Source organism: Delphinus delphis, chromosome 8 (assembly GCF_949987515.2).
Source record: "Delphinus delphis chromosome 8, mDelDel1.2, whole genome shotgun sequence".
Classification (NCBI taxonomy): domain Eukaryota; kingdom Metazoa; phylum Chordata; class Mammalia; order Artiodactyla; family Delphinidae; genus Delphinus; species Delphinus delphis.
Window position 1 is genome coordinate 15,333,047 of NC_082690.1, and position 17,885 is coordinate 15,350,931.

The 17,885-nt window shown below is 52.9% G+C and overlaps 2 protein-coding genes across 4 annotated transcripts in view; one reads left to right on the top strand and one right to left on the bottom strand.

Moving 5' to 3' along the window:
- Positions 1-285: 285 nt before the first annotated feature.
- Positions 286-8,277, top strand: MCAM (melanoma cell adhesion molecule). Of its 3 annotated transcripts, none has more exons than XM_060017797.1 (16): positions 286-475; positions 2,295-2,419; positions 2,517-2,724; positions 2,810-2,880; positions 2,976-3,063; positions 4,132-4,311; positions 4,388-4,509; positions 4,592-4,754; positions 4,850-4,968; positions 5,055-5,196; positions 5,364-5,485; positions 5,594-5,735; positions 5,835-5,906; positions 6,097-6,244; positions 6,567-6,684; positions 7,165-8,277. In XM_060017797.1, exons 1-16 carry the CDS (start codon positions 409-411, stop codon positions 7,192-7,194), a joined length of 1,917 nt encoding a protein of 638 aa, XP_059873780.1. In that variant the 5' UTR covers positions 286-408; the 3' UTR covers positions 7,195-8,277. The 3 variants fall into 3 exon arrangements, with proteins under 3 accessions (XP_059873780.1, XP_059873779.1, XP_059873778.1); XM_060017795.1 differs by lacking the exon at positions 286-475 and adding an exon at positions 1,062-1,145; XM_060017796.1 differs by lacking the exon at positions 6,567-6,684 and having other exon boundaries at positions 396-475.
- Positions 8,278-14,835: 6,558 nt separating this feature from the next.
- The window catches only part of CBL (Cbl proto-oncogene), an 82,674-nt gene continuing 79,624 nt past the window's right edge, over positions 14,836-17,885 (bottom strand). The window contains exon 16 of the mRNA XM_060017798.1: positions 14,836-17,075. Within this exon, the coding sequence (XP_059873781.1) occupies positions 16,807-17,075 (269 nt within the window). The 3' untranslated portion in view covers positions 14,836-16,806. The remainder of the gene's footprint in view (positions 17,076-17,885) is intronic.

Sequence of the window (17,885 nt, forward strand, 5' to 3'; positions counted from 1 at the left end):
CTACACGGGCTGGCTGGGGCTGCGCAGGAGTGAGCGCGGCGGGGGTCTGACCCCGCGGGACTCCGGGTATCCGGGTCAGCTTCTCCTCGCTGCCGCCTCGGCCAGGCAGTCCGCCCCGGAGACACCTGTCACTGCCCCCTCTCCGTTCCCCAGCTGGGGGCTGGGAGGAAGGCTCCGGCCTCCCCCCACCCCGCGCCGCGCGGCTCCGCAGCGCAGCTCCGGGCATCTCGGCGCCGGGCCCGCCCCCTAGGGCTGCGGCGCGCGGGGCGGGGGCGGGGGCGTGGGGGGGGGCTGCGCGGGGCGTGGCGGGCCGGCCTCGGCGCTCTGGCCCCCTCCCCCGCCCCCCTGACGTCAGCCCCCGGCAGCTGCGAGCTCCCTCACTTCGCTCTCGCCCTCCGGCCGGGAAGCATGGGACGGTCCGGGCTCATCTGCGCCTTCCTGATCGCCGCCTGCTGCTGCTGTCGCCGCGCGGCGGGTGAGTGAGCTCGCTGGGGTGGGGGGGGCCCGCGCCCCCAACGGAGCGGCCCGGCAGTCCGGCGGAGCGTGCCCGGGAGGAGAGCTGGCATCGCGGCGGGGGCCGGGGCTTTGCGCTGCGTCGTGCGCTCCTCTCTCCGGGTCCCAGGCACCCGGCGCGTTGCGTGCGTGCAACTCTTCTTTGCAGCCAGTTTGCAGCCTCTATTCCAGACCTTCCCGGGAGCAGAACTGGGGAGGCGGGGAGGGGGCTGCTGCCTGGAGCGGGAAGGGGTGGAGCCAAGTCCCTGGGGCCGCTGGTGAGAGCTTTTTCTCAGGTGCTTTCTCTGGGGAGCCCGTGATTGGAGCCTTGGCGGGAGGCGCCTCTACAGCGCATCCCCAAATCCTGAATCCTGCGCCCGCCTGTTGCTGGGAAAGGCAGCTTTTTTAGCTGGAGGGGTGCGCCGACCCCTCCCTCTCCCGCCTGGGCTTCGAGCCAGGCTGGAGGTGAGCGAGATGGGGAGGAACGGCGGCTCCCACCCCGGCAGGGCGTTGGCAAAGCCTGGAGGGCGGTGTGGGTCGCCTCGCGCCTACCCGGGTGACGGGATCACAGGTGTCAGGGACGAGGGATCGAGGATTACCAGAGTGGAAGCGCCCCAGACTTGTTACACCTCCCGGAATGGGACCAAGTTCAGGTGGGAAATGCGCCCCTGCACCTCGGAGTTTTTCTCTGGAACTGCCTAGGAGCCGGGAGCTCCCGGGTTCACGCTGCCCTTGTATGGCCCGCAACGGTGTCGCTTGTTTCTCTTGGCTCCCTTTCCCGGGCTCCAGCCGCTGCCTGGCTTAGATACCCTGGTTGGGTATCTAAGCAATACCCAACTCGATGGCCTCGTGCCCATGCCGACGGTGTCCCTGGGGTACCCTTGGCTGCCGCCTTCCAATCCCTTCTGGGGAAAGGGCTAAATCGGGCTCCACCCGCTGCAGAAGGTCCAGCCCCACCCGGCCCTGCTCTTCTAGCTCTGGGGAAACGGAGTCAGGGGTGTGGAGCTTTTGCTCTGGCTTGAAGACCACTCCATCTGCCCTTGTTATCTGGGAGCCAGCCCAGGCCAACCACCCAGGCACCCGAGTCCAGCCAGATGGTATGGAGTGACATCACCTCCTCGCGGGGCGGGCAGCGCACTAGCACCACTGACGTCACTCCTGCCCACTGCCTGGCCCTTGGCCTGACCCCTGCCCTGACCCCGGGGAGAGATTCTGGCCCCCTCCGTGACTCTGACCCCTCCATACTCACAAGACTCCCAGGATGGGGTCCCCTGAGAGTGTCGGATGTTCACGGCGGTGCTGCTTAAGGAGTATGAAATAAGGGCCTCCTGGCCAGGGTTGCCCTTTGGGTTTTATGGGGGATTTGGGGAGGGGGTGTGGGGGGGCAAAGGGTAGAGATGTCTTCCTCTGGGTGTGGGGACAAAAAGGGCCTGTGTGCCCCGGCCTGGCACATGCCTTGCATTCCCACACTCTGAGCTCACCCGGGGAGGAGGGAGCCTGGAAGGAAAGGGGCCTTCCTCTTGGCCCAGAGCCTGGGTTGCCCCTCTGCCAGCCTCATCTGGGAGGTTCCTGGTGCTCAGGGTCTCTGCTCCAATGACCAGAAATGTCCATCCCCAACTCCCTTGAACCGGGAGAGGGCTGGCCCAGGGTTCGGGGGTAAAGAGTGGTTGAGGGGTAGGAGAGGACAGTGCCCTTCAGACCCTCGAAGTGGCAGGAAGAGCAGCTGCAGCGAGCGGTGTGAGTGGAGGGTATGGAGAGCAGCTGGAGCTGACACAGCTCCTCCCCCATCCCCTCCCCGCCAGGTGTGCCTGGAGAGGCTGAGCAGCCAGACCCGGAGCTGGTGGAGGTGGAAGTGGGCGGCACGGCCCTTCTGAAATGTGGCCCCTCCCACTCCCCGGGCAACTTCAGCCACGCGGACTGGTTTTCTGTGAGTGCTTGGGCCCCAGAGAGGGCAGCAGGGGCGGGAGGCTCTGCCCTTCATGTAGCCCCAGGACGCTCACCTCCTCCCTGCCACCTCCCCTTAGGTCCACAAGGAGAAGCCAACACTCATCTTCCGCGTGCGTCAGGGCCAGGGCCAGAGCGAACCTGGGGAGTACCAGAATCGGCTCAGCCTCCAGGACAAAGGGACTACTCTGGCCCTAACAGGCATCACCCCCCACGATGAGCGCATCTTCCTGTGCCAGGGCAAGCGCCCTCGGTCCCAGGAGCACCGAATCCAGCTCCGTGTCTACAGTGAGTGCCCTGTCCGTGCCTTGTGGGCAGTATGGGGCTTCGGAAGTGGTGGTCCCATGCCCCTCCCCATTTCTCTCCCTTGCAGAAGCTCCGGAGGAGCCACTCATCCAGGTCAATGCCTTGGGCATTTCTGTGAACAGTGAGGAGCCTGGGGAGGTGAGATCTGCCGGGGTGGCCGGCGGGTAGGCAGGAGCTAAGGTGGGCTTGGCGGGGTCGCAGAGGCAGGGAGACTCACACCCTGTCCTCCTTAGGTTGCCACCTGTGTGGGGAGGAATGGGTACCCCCTTCCTCAAGTCACCTGGTACAAGAACAGCCAGTCCCTGAAGGAGGAGAAGAACCGTAAGTCATCCTCTCTGCCCTTAAAAGCCATGCTTGTGGCACAATATGGGGACCACCTTGCATTTTATTTTACTTTTTTTTTTGGCCACACCACGCAGCATGCAGGATCTTAGTTCCCCGACCGGGGATCGAACCCGTGCCCCCTGCACTGGGAGCGCAGAGTCTTAACCACTGGACCACCAGGGAAGTCCCTATTTTACTTTTTTTTTTAAGTACACAAGTGATCCTTGAAAATATTCTCATAAGAATTCAAACTGTGGAAAATCTAGAAGGAAAATTTCCTTCCTGCCCCAGACCCATTCCCAGAAATAGCTGTGCTATCAGTGTGTATGTATTCACACGGATGCAATCCTTGATTTCTAGCCTACTTCTAGGTACTTACTCACACATGTAAATATATCTAGGACTACATAGGCTTTTGTTTTTTATTATCTAAATCAGTGGTTCTCAACTAGGGGTGATTTTGCTCCCCTCCGGAACACTTGAGTGTCTGGAAATATTTTGGGTTGTCGCAAATGGATAGGTGCTACTGTCATCTAGCGGGTAGAGGCCAGGGATGCTGTAAACATCCTACAGGGCACAGGGCATGTCCAGCCCCAAACGTCAGTGGTGCTGAGGTCGAGAAACCCTGATCTGAATGACACTGTGCGCTATACATTGTTACACAACCTTGTTTTCCTTTTGACGACAAGTCTTGGAAATCTTTCCAGGTCACTCTATTTAGATCTACCTGATCGTTTTCCTACTGCCGGCATTTCACACGGTGTATATAATATAGTCTAGCTAACCATTCATTCCCATTAGTGGATGTCCAGAGTGTTTTCTCATTTCCTTTTTTTTTAAATCCCTGTAGCAGTATTTGCACACATCCTTGTATGTGTGCCTATGTGTGTTTGTCTAGGGTAGATTTCGAGCAGGAAACTGCTGGGTTGAAGGGCCGCAGCTGGCATTGGTACCTGGCCCTCTCTCTACAAGGGCTCCCCTGCCATTCCGCCGACCCAGGAGATCATAGGGTGGGGTTAGAGGCGGAGCTGAGGCCGAGCCCTTCGCCCCTTCCTCCCTGCCCAGGGGTCCACATCCAGTCGTCCCAGATCGTGGAGTCGAGTGGTCTGTACACCCTGAGGAGCGTTCTGAAGGCACAGCTGACCAAGGAGGACAAAGATGCCCAGTTTTACTGCGAGCTCAGCTATCGGCTGCCCAGTGGGAACCACATGAAGGAATCTAGGGAGGTCACTGTCCCTGTTTTCTGTGAGTACCGACCCATCGCTGTGGGGCTGGGTCCTGCTAGCTCTTGGGCTGAGAGCTGCCCCCTTTGCCTGTGCAGACCCGGCAGAGAGAGTGTGGCTGGAAGTGGAGCCTGAGGGGATGCTGAAGGAGGGGGACCGCGTGGAGATCAGGTGTCTGGCTGATGGCAACCCCCCGCCCCACTTCAGCATCGGCAAGCAGGTGCGGGGCCTCTGTTCTGGGTGCAGGGGGGCAGCAGGAGTGGCTGGAGGCGCACTCTGATCATGCCTTTGTCCTCTCGCAGAACCTCAGCACCAGGGAGATGGAGGAAGAGAGGACCGATGACAACGGGGTCCTGGTCTTGGAGCCCGCCCGGAAGGAGCATAGCGGCCTCTACGAATGTCAGGGCCTGGACTTGGAAAGCACGGCATCGCTGCTGAGCGACCAGCAGGAGCTGGTGGTGAACTGTGAGGGGCTGGGGGCCCAGGACAGGGGGACCAGGCTGGGGCGAGAGGGAATTTGCCCCGCCCTGTCCTGCCTGACACGATTGCTGCGTCCCCAGATGTGTCTGAAGTCCGGGTGAGCCCCGCAGCCCCCGAGAGCCAGGAGGGCAGCAGCCTCACCCTGACCTGTGAGGCAGAGAGTAACCAGGACCTTGAGTTCCAGTGGCTGAGAGAAAAGGTACCCAGGTGGGCTCAGGTCTCCGGGGCAAGGGGCTGTGGGGTGGGTGTGCCTAGGAGTGACCTCTGACCCATCTCTCACCCCAGACAGGCAAGGTGTTGGCAAAGGGGCCTGTGCTCCAATTACGCAACCTGAAACGGGAGGCAGGGGGAGGTTACCGCTGCGTGGCATCTGTGCCCAGCGTTCCCGGCCTGAACCGCACCCAGCTCGTCAACGTGGCCATTTTTGGTGAGGCCCTAGGCAGAGATCAGGTGGCCCCTTGAAGCCACCTTGAGTTGGGTGGTTTCAAGCTCTTTGGGGACCGAAAGCCACCTGCTGCCCTGGGGGGCTCTGGTGGGGAGGGGGGTGGCAGGCGGGCAGGGTTTGCTGTCTCACCCTTCCCCGCCCTGCCACAGGGTCCCCGTGGATGGCACTGAGGGAGAGGAAGATGTGGGTGAAGGAGAACTCCATGCTGAATCTGTCCTGTGAGGCCTCAGGGCATCCTCGGCCCAGCGTCGTCTGGAGCATCGATGGCACGGTGAGCAGGCACATGGCGGCCCCCCAGGCTCTCGTCCATCCCTGCGCGGGCTCTGCTGCCACGACCCAGCATCCTCCCCACCCCTGAACTGCGTCTCCTTCCTTGTAGGCCAGCGAACAGGACCAAGATCCGCAGAGTGTCCTGAGCGTCCTGAATGTCCTTGTGACCCCAGAGCTGTTGGAGACAGGTGCCGAGTGCGTGGCCTCCAACTCCCTGGGCAGAAACACCACCGTCATTATCCTGGAGCTGGGTAAGGGCTTGGTCCTGCAGAGTGGGGTGGGGGCAAGCCCAAGCAGGGCACGTTCCTATCCCACCCACCCCCCCATCTGTTTAACCTCCTTCACCCCAGACTCCAACAGAAGCACTAGCCTCAGCACCTCCACCGTCAGTCCCTATGCTAGAGCCAACAGCACCTCCACAGGTGAGCTGGGCTGGATCGGGAGCAGGGTTGTGCCAGGGCGTCCTCACTCTGCCCTGACCGGGAGCCCAGGGGAGCTCTGTCGAGAAAACGATCAGCGGCCCATCTTCCATCAGCCCTGGGCTGGGCGGGGCCGCGATGGTAACATGGCAGCCTGGGGCAGGGAGTAACTCGGGGTGTCTTTTTGGGACAGAGAAAAAGCTGACAGAGCCCGAAAGCAAGGGTGTGGTCATCGTGGCCGTGACCGTGTGTGTCCTGGTCCTGGCTGTGCTGGGCGCTGTCCTCTATTTCTTCTACAAGAAGGGCAAGCTGCCGTGCGGACGGTCAGGCAAACAAGAGATGTGAGCACGGCACCCGGCACCCCGCGCCCCACCCCATCTCACGCTGCCAGCTTGTTGCCTCCTCAGGGATGTTGCCCTGCTGGCCCCTGTGCCCACTGAGCCGTTAGGAGCAGGAGGGGGACCCTGGGTCTGAGCGCTCCCCGCCTCACCGCCACTACCCAGCTTCCGTCCACCACACTCCTCCCTCTCACCCCTGTGGCCCTTCCCTGAGCCAGACCGGAGCACCTAAGAGCCCTTCAGTACCCAGTCCCACGTCCCTCCCAACAGCCCCCATCCCCTTGCCCCCGAGTTGCCAACCTCTTGCCTCCCTCCCTCCTCCCAGCACGCTGCCCCCGTCTCGTAAGGGCGAATTTGTAGTTGAAGTTAAGTCAGATAAGCTCCCAGAAGAGATGGGCCTCCTTCAGGGCAGCAACGGTGACAAGAGGGCTCCAGGAGACCAGGTAGGAGGCAGTTCCTGTGGCCAGAGCCTGACACAACTTCAGGCACCGGGAGTGGCAGGGGCTGACGGTTGCTGAACACTAACTTTATCCTTCATCCTTCCCTGTTGGAGATGGGGAGCCGGCCCCATCTTGCCTTCCTAACACCACGCACAGACGATAGGGCCAGGCAGGTGGCTGAGGGACCCCGAGAGAGGGTAGCTGCCAGGACTGAGAGCAAGACCCCGTCCCATCACCATTTCCTGAACAGAGCTGGCGGCTCACGTCACTAGGTGTGAAGTGTGGCCCACTGCGATTCGGGGGCCTCATCTCTTATTCCCCGCCTTGCCATCCCCACCCCCTCCCCGGCTTCTTCCCTCCAGGCGGCTGCACCTAGTTCATCAGCTGTGGCTTTGGTCCCTCCTCTCTTTTAGCGCTCACACCTTAAACCCTGGTCAGTGTCTCTGAACACCCCCCTCACTTCTGCTCTTCACCCATCTTTAGGGAGAGAAATACATCGATCTGAGGCACTAGCCCACCGAATCGCACGGCGCTCCCTCCCCCGCCTGGAACATTTCCTGTTCCCTGCTCACCTTCCTCCCCAGCACTCAGGATGGTCACCAAAGCCTCTAAAGTGGACAACACAGAAGACCCCCCTCCAGCTCACCTGCAGACCCCATTTCAGAGGGCACATGGGCCAGGACCAGAGCTGTCCTGAGAAGGACCTCACGTGGCCCTGGAGGCCCCCTCTTCAGGGACCTGTCCACCACTGTCTCAATTTGTTGAGTGACGCTCATGCCAAGGAGGGGGCCTCGGTATCCCAGAAGCACACAGGAGAGTCTCTTGCAGAACTTGTTTCCTCTTTACACATATGGATGTAAATACCTGTCTTCTACCAGCAGCCGAATTAGGTAGCCTATTTATCTTGAGCTGACTTCCTGCTCCACTGCTCCAGGGCTGGCTTCATAATTCAGCTGTATCACTGAAGTAAGGATGCGGTGAGCCCAGGCCTCTCTCTGCTGGTGACGTATGTTGCTCGCACCAGTTCTGGAGAGACCCCAGCAGTATCTAGAAGCAGTTGCCAGCCTGCCTGCCTGCCTCTGGAGTCCCCTTTGCGACACTCTTTTCTTTCTCTGGGCAGAAGTCAGGACCTGGTGTCGTCCCTTAAAAGGTATCCTGGGTGTATCTCATTGTCCCTGCAGTAAGGAAGCTGGGTGCCGCTTTCCAGAGTTAAGGCAACTGGGCCCGAGCCCCGGCATTCATTTGGCTCCCCTACCCTCTCAAGGAATCACGTAAGACTGAATGCTGGGGGTAGGGGTTGGAGATGAGGTCCAGACTGTCCTTTACGAGGGTTAAGGCTATAAAGTTATATTAGCACCAGACTTCTACAGGCTGAGCTAATGGGCCTAGACCTTAGAAGAAAGGCCCTAATGGGAGAATGGTACTTGGAGATGAGAAACGGGCCTGGCTAGAGCTTTGGGGTATGTATGTCTCTGCGTGTGTCTGTGCGTACGTGTGTGTGTATATATATGGTTTTGTTAGGTTGTAAATTTGCAAATTGTTTCCTTTTTATATATGTGTATATATATGAAAAATAAAGCTTAATTGTCCCAGAAATCTTACACTGTTTTTTATTCATCGTGGGGTACCACAGCAGCCTGGGGCCTCCAGAATTGGCACTGCACCAAAAGGAACACAAAACCCTTTGCAGTTGGGAGCAGGGACCGGGGGTTACCTCTGCTTCTGAGCAGAGGGCTCAAGCTCTAACACGGGATAATGAACCTACTGAGCAGCAAAGCCGCCCTGCTCTATATCTGGGCAGCTTGCAGAGCCTGGCGAGCTGCTGGCAAGGAGCTATTGCCCCTCCCCTGTCACTGAGACTGCCCTCAAGGTAGCAAAACAGACTTCTGCTGATGAACTGGTACGAGTAGGCATCTGGCCCCATAGCTCCCCGATATATCACTCCCTAACCCACAAATGACCAAGAACTCGGGTCTGCTACAACAAAAGAAACTTTATTTAAAAATATTTTTTTACAGACATGGGTGCCTGAAAAAGCTCTTTAGTTAACTGTGTATGGAAATGAAAAAAATTAATAAATAACATTAGTATAACAGAACCTCTAAACATTAATACACTGGCAAAACAAAAACGGACTTAAAATGAAAATGAATCTTAAAGCTCTGCTATTCTCTGTAAGAATATTTACCTTCTGTTTTATTCTTTACAGGTGAGAATGATTAAATACTGCTAATATAATTTTTTTATATTAATGACACATTTTTAAAATAGTCCACAAAAATCTCATCTAAGTTTTCATTTTGTTTTATTTTTAACACTGATATACAAATGGGACTCTTCATTCTGGAGAAAAGTATCAAGTTCTCTCCAGCCCCACCCAGGCCAAGAATGTCAAGGAGGACTTTGAAAAGAATTGTTTCTATCTCCCAATTCTTTATTAGTTAAAGGCAGGGAAGAAGTGAGAAAAGGAAAAGAGATAAGTAAAATGTCATCATACAGAAAACTTTTTTTTTTTTGGTCGAAACCTACAGTGGCCACAATACTGAGGACAGGCTTCTGTTCCGGTATGTGGTCCTTGCTGCCCTTCCCAGGGGAAAACTCGCCCCTGCAGAGGGCACTAGTTGCTTAATGCTCTATGTCTGAAGTTTTCAAATGAAAGGAAAGCCAAGTCTAAGGGACAGGCAGGAGGTCTAGGCCAGTTCAGGACCCAGCAAAAAGACAAGACAAAACGAACAACCAAACCACCTCCCCTTTTCGGGAGGGTCCACCCTACACTGTTCCATGAAGTTGGGTCATTAATAGGATCGGGAGGCTGGGTCACTTGAAATGGTCCAGAGTAGGCCTGGAAATCATGGAACGTTCTGTCTCTTCCTGCTGAACACAGAACATTCAACCTGATAACTGAGATTCTGACTGGAACCAACCAGATGATCCTGGGATACAATGCTCATTTCTTCCAACTAAGCACCGTGGCAGGGAGAAGGGACCGCGGACACGCTGCACCTGGGGGCCACCTCCCCAGGCACACGGAGCACTTCCTCTCCCCTAGACCAGAGGGACTAATGACACTCAAGGTAGAGGAGCTAAGACTCTGGTATTTCCATATTAAGTCCTAAAATGCAGCCTGGGATACAGTGCTGCCTTAGAAAGGCACAAAATGTTTGGCTTTTTTTTTTTTTTTCAGTGTGCTAAAAATTGTTTTGTTTTGAATAAAGGAAAAAAAAGATATATAAGGTTAAAAATCCCAAGTCACCACAGCCAGAAAGCAGATGTAGGAGGTACTTCATAGCTGCCACACCCCTACCACACGTTTCAGCAGGAGGTCAAGGCCAAGACACTAAAACAGTGCTGAGAAGGGCAGGTCAGGAGAGGAGGTATCCACTCTCATGGGCATGGCTCACTCACCCAGACAGCAGAAGGAACAAGCCAAGGAAGAGAAAACATGTGGTCTACAGACTTGTAAGCAGTTCTCTGCCTCTTCAGTTTCCAGACAGCCATAAGCATGGCCACCCTCACCCAGGACAGGGTCAGAGGTAGACAGGGCGGAGGGAACTGACACAAAGGGCACATCAGCGCCCATGCCAGAGTGCCAGGCGTGGGCACACTGCACACCCCACTTCAGGGCTTCAGCATGGAGGCAGCGCAGGGCCTGAGGAGGCTCAGAGAGCACGTACGGAGCAGTACTCCTCTGGCCTCCCAAACCGGCCCAGGGGCAGAAGGAGAACTGCGGGAGAGCGCCTCACACATTCATCTTGGGGACTGAATAAGAACACGGGGCCGGGCAATCAGAACTCTGATTTGTTCCACTGCCAAACCAGTAGGAGACGCGAGGTTCGCTTTCAGCCTCTGCTCTCCACAAACACAGGGAGCGGTCAGCCACATTCTTCTCAAGCACTGAACAAGGGAAGAGGCAGCGAGATCTCCAAACAGTTGTTAGTCTGTTAGTCAACAGCTGGCCCTCTGGCACCATGCTCTCCAGCCAACTGCGAGTAAGCCTCCAGGCAGGCCTCGCTCTCCCCACCCAGATCTCCCCCACTTACTCCTGGGCTACTTTCTGGAACCAAGAAAAACTGGTGCTCGCCTTTGAAACCAACCCAGATTTCCTAGAACTCTGTGAAGGCGAGTGGCACCGCTATCCCTCTGCCCCTTAATTCTGGCGCCTAGAAGGGAATTTCGAACACACAGGCCCCAGCCTTCATCATGGGCCTCGGTGTATATCTTTGGATTATTAGGTTACTTCTGTGTACATCAAATGACTCCAGTAGTTTAAAAAAGTTATAAGTGATTATGAAATGCCTTAATAACACAGGACAGCCTCCCGGATGAGATAAATAAGATCAAAAGATTCAGGCAAGCAGAAGCACAGTTTTAAAAAACCAAAAAATAAAGGCTTTACTATAGGACGACAAAGGAAGCAACTGGACAGGGCGGACAACTGCATCCTGTCTAAAGAGCTCTCGGTAAAAAGTTTCTCTAAATTGGAATCTATACCTAATTTATATCCTGGCAACTGTCCCAACTTTGTAAATTCTTACTGGCAAAGTAGTTTCTGAGGTACCTCGGAAGGCCTGCCTAAGAATATTACTGCAGAGCTCCCCTCATAGAGGAAAGACCAGATAAAAGGGTGGGGAGGAGGGCTTGGAGGGCGGCAGGCCACGGGCCCATAGAATGAGTATGTTCTCAGCACTAAAACCTGAAGAGAGCCCAGAAGTCCATGGGTAGGGGCTACAGTGGATTTGTGGATCTGCTCTCTAAATGAAATCAAAGAAGCCTAGAAACCTGAGACTGAATGAAGGCTAAGAAATGTCACCTAAGAAAAGATCAGCTCCAGAACAGGAGAAACTGGTCCTAAAGAGGGAGGTAAGAAATCTTGGATGCCAAGACTCATAAAGGGAAGAAAAACAGGAAATAAAGCAACAAAGAAGACAGTAACCTAAATTAACTTTAACCTAAGCATTTCCTCCAAGTCCCAGACATAGTCCCATGCCTGCCTTTCCACTCTCAGAAGAGCAGTAATGGTAAGTTTTACTACTAGAGTAAAGTATTTTAGGGTATCTATCCCCGCCTCCCTGAGAACCTCCCCCTGCCCCTACTTCCCATCTGAACCAGCATGCCGCTTCTGCCCTGTGTGGCAAAGTCGGGGGTCGATACCTGATCCATGTGCTGGGCTGATCATAGTCTTTCTTGAGAATATGAACCAAGAGGCACTGGGAATCTGTTAAAACGGTGATCCCATTTAATGGTGAGCTGGGGGTCGTGAGGACTGGGGTGCCTGTGTTGGGGCCATGCATACCGACAGACCGACGAGCAGGAGAAAGGACTAGCTGCAAAGTTTCTCAGCTCCACGCAGAATCAACTGTACCGCTTATCCTGGGTTCTGGGAAATACCCTGCATCCTTATGATTCCTTCCTTTCCCCTGCTTTAATCCTTCTGTTTCTTGCATCCAAAGGACTGCTCAACAGGACGGTCAAAGATACAGCCCTGACCTTCCTCCACTATGCATCCATCTCCGTGCATTACATGGCTACACGCATTTCTAAAGAGAGACTGCTAATGCAGACTGAGATCAAAGTAGAAATGGTAATGCTTTATGCCAACCGAGAATACTTTAGATAGAATTTCTAGGGCCTGAAAGTCTAGGAGGATAATAACGTGTTGACTTTCATACTAAGTTCTATGGTCTCTAAGCTCCGTACCCCTAGAGATACAGGCTGACGTTTTTGAGAACTGACTGAGTTCAACCTACGCTACTGCCTGGCTCTTGGGAGACCAAACAACTGGTTGAAGATCAGGACCCAGAAACAGGTGCCCATCCCTCTCGCACACCTTCAGCCCTTCTAAGACACAGGATCAGCTGAAAGGTTGTTGAAGGATTGGAAAACAAGTTCCATATAGAATGGGAGATGGTGAGAGGTCCCAGAAGGGTGATGAGAAAACTTCCTTACAAAGGGGATCAGAGGTACAGGCAGCTCAGTAAAAAGATCAAGGAAGGCACTAGAGTGGAAAGGGGTCTGTAGGCAGATGCTTTACTTAAACATTTAACTGCCCTATTGTGCAACTCTGAGCCGACATACCAACCCACCACCAAACAGATTCTACTTAAACACATAAAAATGGTGGGTATCCATGAGATTTACATGGAGGAATCTCCCAGACATTGTCAAAGCTATGGGAAGACAATAGGGGTTAATGGGAGTGTCTTGAACTGATTTTTAACCAGGACAGCTCTATAAGGAAATGTCTACATAAAAGAGCTGTGAATGTAACCTGCACAATCTTATTGGGAACGGCTATTTTAGGGCCAAATGCACATGCTAGACAGCCCAAGTACAACCGCTCAACATCAGTAAACCACCATATGGTGGCAGGGGAGAACACAGAGCTGACACTTCAGGCTCATGGTAATCACTCATAAACACTTGCTGAATGAACAAACACAATGCTAGAGCCAAGCCAATAGTCACAACGCCGTTATTCCATGGGCAGTGGTCACTGCAGAGTCAGAAGGGCCAACAGCAAGAAGGGGGACTTACAGTTTGGGAAGAGGGCCTATATCCCTCCGCCTACAGTTTGGGAAGAGGGCCTATATCCCTCCGCCTGTCATGATGTGAGGTAGGAGATATTCTGCACTAACACCATGGCTGATCACACACAGAAAGGTCTACATCTTGTTAAAGAGAACATATAGCTGGTCCCTATTTTGCAAGCAAATATACAAAAATTCATGTGGAAGATTGCTGACTGGACCATAAAATATATTTTACCTTTCTATAGAGGAAATAAGTATTTTAAGTGTGAGGAATAGCAACCCCCCAGCTTTTTTTTTAAATCCACAAAACAGCTAAATGATACTAATAGTACCACCCCACACCCTGGGTCCTGGTGTTGAGAGTCTGTACAGGGAGCAAAAGAACAGAAGAATGGCAGAATACGTAGAGTGACACTGGGGGACAGAGAGAGCTAGTGGAAGAGAATGGCCATCCACAGATATATATCACTATTTATATAAATATTAACACATAAATGCTGAGACGATAAACTGCCTAATCTATTATTTACCTAAAGGGAGGTATATCATTGAGCCCACAGGGTTTTTCCACTTTGATAACTCCTGACTTTAATGGAAGGAGTACAGCAAGTGCAGCTGATTAAGTACTGCGAAGCAGGCACCCGGCAACAAGGCCGGCTGTGTAAAGCCCAGGGAGACGTGGGGAAGCAGAAGGCCAGGTTGAACAGAACAGCCTAGTGCACTTGAGAAAAAGGAAAACATCAAAGTGGTTTTTACCTTACTTACCTGACAGGTAACAGAGGAGGAACCATTTGTAATTAAGAGCGGGAAAGGGGATGTGTTTGCCGAAAATGGCGAAATTCAAAGCCCACTTGTGAAAGGTCAATTTTAGTTAAAATCACAGCAGAGTCAAAGAATTAAAAGTTGCCATACAAATGGAGGACGAAGAATGGGTTATCGGTGCCTTAGTCAAAGGAAAATTTAAGAAGTTAAAGTTTTGGAAATATCCTCAACACAAAAGCCACGCAAAAACTTTCCTGAGCCTCACCTGGCAATCTCAGGCATGGACCCAGGCGTGACCTCAGAGCATCCAAAGAGAAAACCCCTCACAGAATGGTCTTAGACCCTGAACACCTGCAGATACATGGCCGACAAGCTAAGAACCAAGCCATGCAATGGTGCACACCTAGTTCAACCTGGACCCCCACGTTCAACACAGGGATCCGGCACCTAGTTTGGGGGCTGACCTGACGCGCCTCAAGCGTATTCCGTTATGAAAAGAAAGGGTGAACCTGCCTTTAGCCTAGGTAAGTGAGGACATAATCTTCAAAGAAGATTTGGGATGCACTCTGAAAAGGCAACAGATATGCAGAACCAGTGCTTTGTTCTCTCGATAGATCTTCAGACCACGGGCAGTATCTACAGACAAGGAAAAATTCCAGTGTGGAGAGGTATGCAGACTGCTGTCATTTTCTCTAGCTCTCTGTCTAGGCCTTCGACATCTAAACAAAGTGCAAAACTGAACGCTACCACAAGTGAAACACTACGCTGGCTTTGAGAAGGAGATGCTAGTTACCGTTTCCTACTCTCTGCCGCTTTCCTCTGCCCTCTCCATCGCGATTCAGGCCCTCCTGCACCTGGTGGGGGCTGTATTATTTTCTGCCACGTAGAGGAGACACTGGGTAACCACAGCAAGTCAGCAAAAAGCCCTGAACTATCTCCTCTGGGAACATAAATGGCTCTGAGGCAAGAGGAGAAAATCAAAAGACCTAGGAGTAGCTGAAAGCCAAGAGAAGAGTTAGATAAAGTTTTAGGTCCAAAGATGACAAGATGGGAAAGAAAACAGGTGTAAGGAAAGTCATTTCTCTTTGGATCTCATGACAAAACCATGATTTAGATTGTGAGGAAGGTAGATTTATCAAAGTGCAGGCTTGCTTCTGACAAGGAGGAAGGTTACACACTGCTATAGGGAAGTCAGTGAGAGGCCCTGGCCAGAGAACTAACTGAACTCAAGTGGTATCTTGGCAGGATCTGCAGGAACGTACCAACGGTGCCCCACACAAGACTCTGAGTCTTCTTTACAAACTGGCGATGGCACAAGCTGCAGGGCTTTTCACATGTTGTCTGTCCGCAGTGAAGTCATTTATTACACCCAGTGATGTCTAATTACTGTGGGGAATGCAGTCACTAAAGAGTACATAGGACCTAACGTGAAGAAGAAAGGGGAAGGAAAGGAAGAAGGAAACGTTACATTCCCAAAGCCATAGGCACAAGAGAAAAGCAAGGGTGGCACCAAGGTAGGGTTGGTGCTAATTACCAGCAGAATGCTGTGCTACCATGGGTGGTATTCCCCCCATTCCTTAAAGGGCAAAGGAAAAAATCATCTCTGAAACTACAACCTGGCTCATATTCAAAGGGAGACACCCATATAAGCTGAAATCCACTGGGAAGAAAAACTGAAGAGATAAATCTTTATTGTCTGTTTTGTGCATTTTATGTACAACAAGGTAAAGAGCGTGTGAATGGAGCTTCCTAAGAGCTTCATGGTATTTGGGCCAGAAAGCCATGCTGGAAACAAATGTTTTCCCTTCCCATTAAGTAGAAAACCTCGTGACCTACATTAGAACACACACCTGGCACCAAGGCAACTGACTCCCACAGACTATTTTCTGGGGAGGGCGTGGAATGTATCTGAAGGCCTCTATCTCAAATCAGTCACTATGTCATTAGGATAACTAAAACACCTTTTTCAAAACAGACTCAATGTTCCTATAGAAACAGTGCTTTGGAGTGACCAGTGTTCGCTGCGAGTATCAAACAGGACCATAATGATAGAGCAACAGTACTTTTTTCCCACCTATCTACCAAACAAATCAACACCATCACACACAATAAAGAACATCCTATAAGCTGCTCGGCTTCAGTAAGGCTGGTCATAGCAAGCCCACTGCCAATGACAAGACGCCAAGGAGGAGGAGGGGGGAGGAGACTGAGGAAAGGACAGAGGGAGGGTGTTTTAAAAATACAAGACTTCAGCTATGCACATTATAATCCAAGCCAAAGGGGAGTGTTGGAGTTGTAATACACACTGGGGTTGGGTATAAAACCACAGTTGCTGGCAGTCTTTAAGATTCCTTCTTAAACCTCTTGTGCTAATTCCCTGCCTGGGATTAACACACACAGCAGGTAAATCTTATAATCACAGGACACACACAACCACAGACAGACAGACAGACAAGACGCACACAACCACATCCTTAACCTAAGAAAGTCTTAAGTCCTCAATTAGGATTTACAGCACAGTGCTTCTCCGACTGCTTTCTGGACCGTTCCCCAGGTAGGCTACCACTTAATAAAAATCCACACTCTCTCCAAGTGGGGAGGGACTGAAGGACACCTTCAAATGCACTCTCAAAACAAATAAAATAATAAAACATCCTAGCTGCTCCATTCTCATTCCACTGCTTTGAAATCCTGGAACCACAGATGTGATATTCCACACAGGGCAAGACCTCACTGTGAAGTCTCCAAAGGAACCTCTCTGCCCTTTTAGGTGCTACTCGAGCAAGAGCTCCCGGCTCCTCGGTCCTCTAAGCTGCGGCACGGAGTGGGTGTGCTAGGTGGCTACATGGGCAGGAGAAGAAATAGAAACAAATTCCCGGAGGATGTTTTTGGCCATTTCAATATTGTTGTGGGCGATGACCAGAGCTTTCTGAATGTCCTGGTAGGAGTATCCCTGACTCATGAGGCTCTCAATCTCACTGGAGAGCTGCGGTGAGGTGGCGGCGGTGCTTTGCTGACAGCTACCTGCTTTTCGTTCAGAGTTGATTCTCCGAGGGAACGGCTTGGGTGGCCTCTCAGGAACTTGGGAACCCTCAGCGAAGTCTGGAAGAAAGAGGAAAGAGAATGTTTGCGACTCGGGGCGGGGCGGGAATCCTCATCCGATAACGATGTGCTAATACGAGATATTACGGACCTACTGTCCGTCAGGTACACGTGCGGTCACAAGGCGGGGTTTTACCGTTTCAAGGGCTTCTGTCTACAGCCTCCTCCCCTCGCAGCAAAACAACCTTCTAAAGACACCACGCGCCTGTCCTACCGACAGGGACCACGCTGCCCTCCACACAGAACACCTGCACCCGCACCACGCTTTACACTGAGCACCAAGTTTTCACACACATCACTGCCTGAATTAGTTAAAAAACACTTCTGAGGGGCCAGAGGAGACGCTAAACTTCTCCCTACACAAATAAGGAAGCAGAAAGAAGCCTAGGTTGCAGTGAAGAAGCATTAAACAAGGTTGGGTGGGTGGGGACCACTGCCTGTTTGGGCAACTGGACGCCATGTATCCTTTTCACCAGCTGTCCTGAAGGCTGTCTTCCATTTCTAAAGTGACAGCAACTCTGGCTGCTGCCCTCCCAGGCGGCCACAGGTGCAAGAAGAACAGTCCTTAACAGTCAAGGCTCAAATGCGGGCTGGCTCCAGGCCTACTCAGTGTGCTTTCCAGAGCTGGCACACCTCCTCTCCAATGGGACAGGGACAGCGCCCAGAGTGTGGTCTGAACCATCAAAATGAATTACTACTGTCATCACGCACGCTCAAAAGAGCCAGAAATCCTATTAATACTTACCCCCAGTGCAGGAAGAGCCAGGGTTTAAGGAACAACCTCATTTCTAAGTCTGGCAAAATCCTCAA

What these genes read in the sequence shown, in the direction of transcription:
- MCAM (XM_060017797.1), top strand. Translation starts at nt 409, where the DNA reads ATGGGACGGTCCGGGCTCATCTGCGCCTTCCTGATCGCCGCCTGCTGC. An exon ending in CTGCTGTCGCCGCGCGGCGG is followed by an intron (nt 476 to 2,294) that starts GTGAGTGAGCTC and finishes CCTCCCCGCCAG; the next exon opens with GTGTGCCTGGAGAGGCTGAG. An exon ending in CGTCAACGTGGCCATTTTTG is followed by an intron (nt 5,197 to 5,363) that starts GTGAGGCCCTAG and finishes GCCCTGCCACAG; the next exon opens with GGTCCCCGTGGATGGCACTG.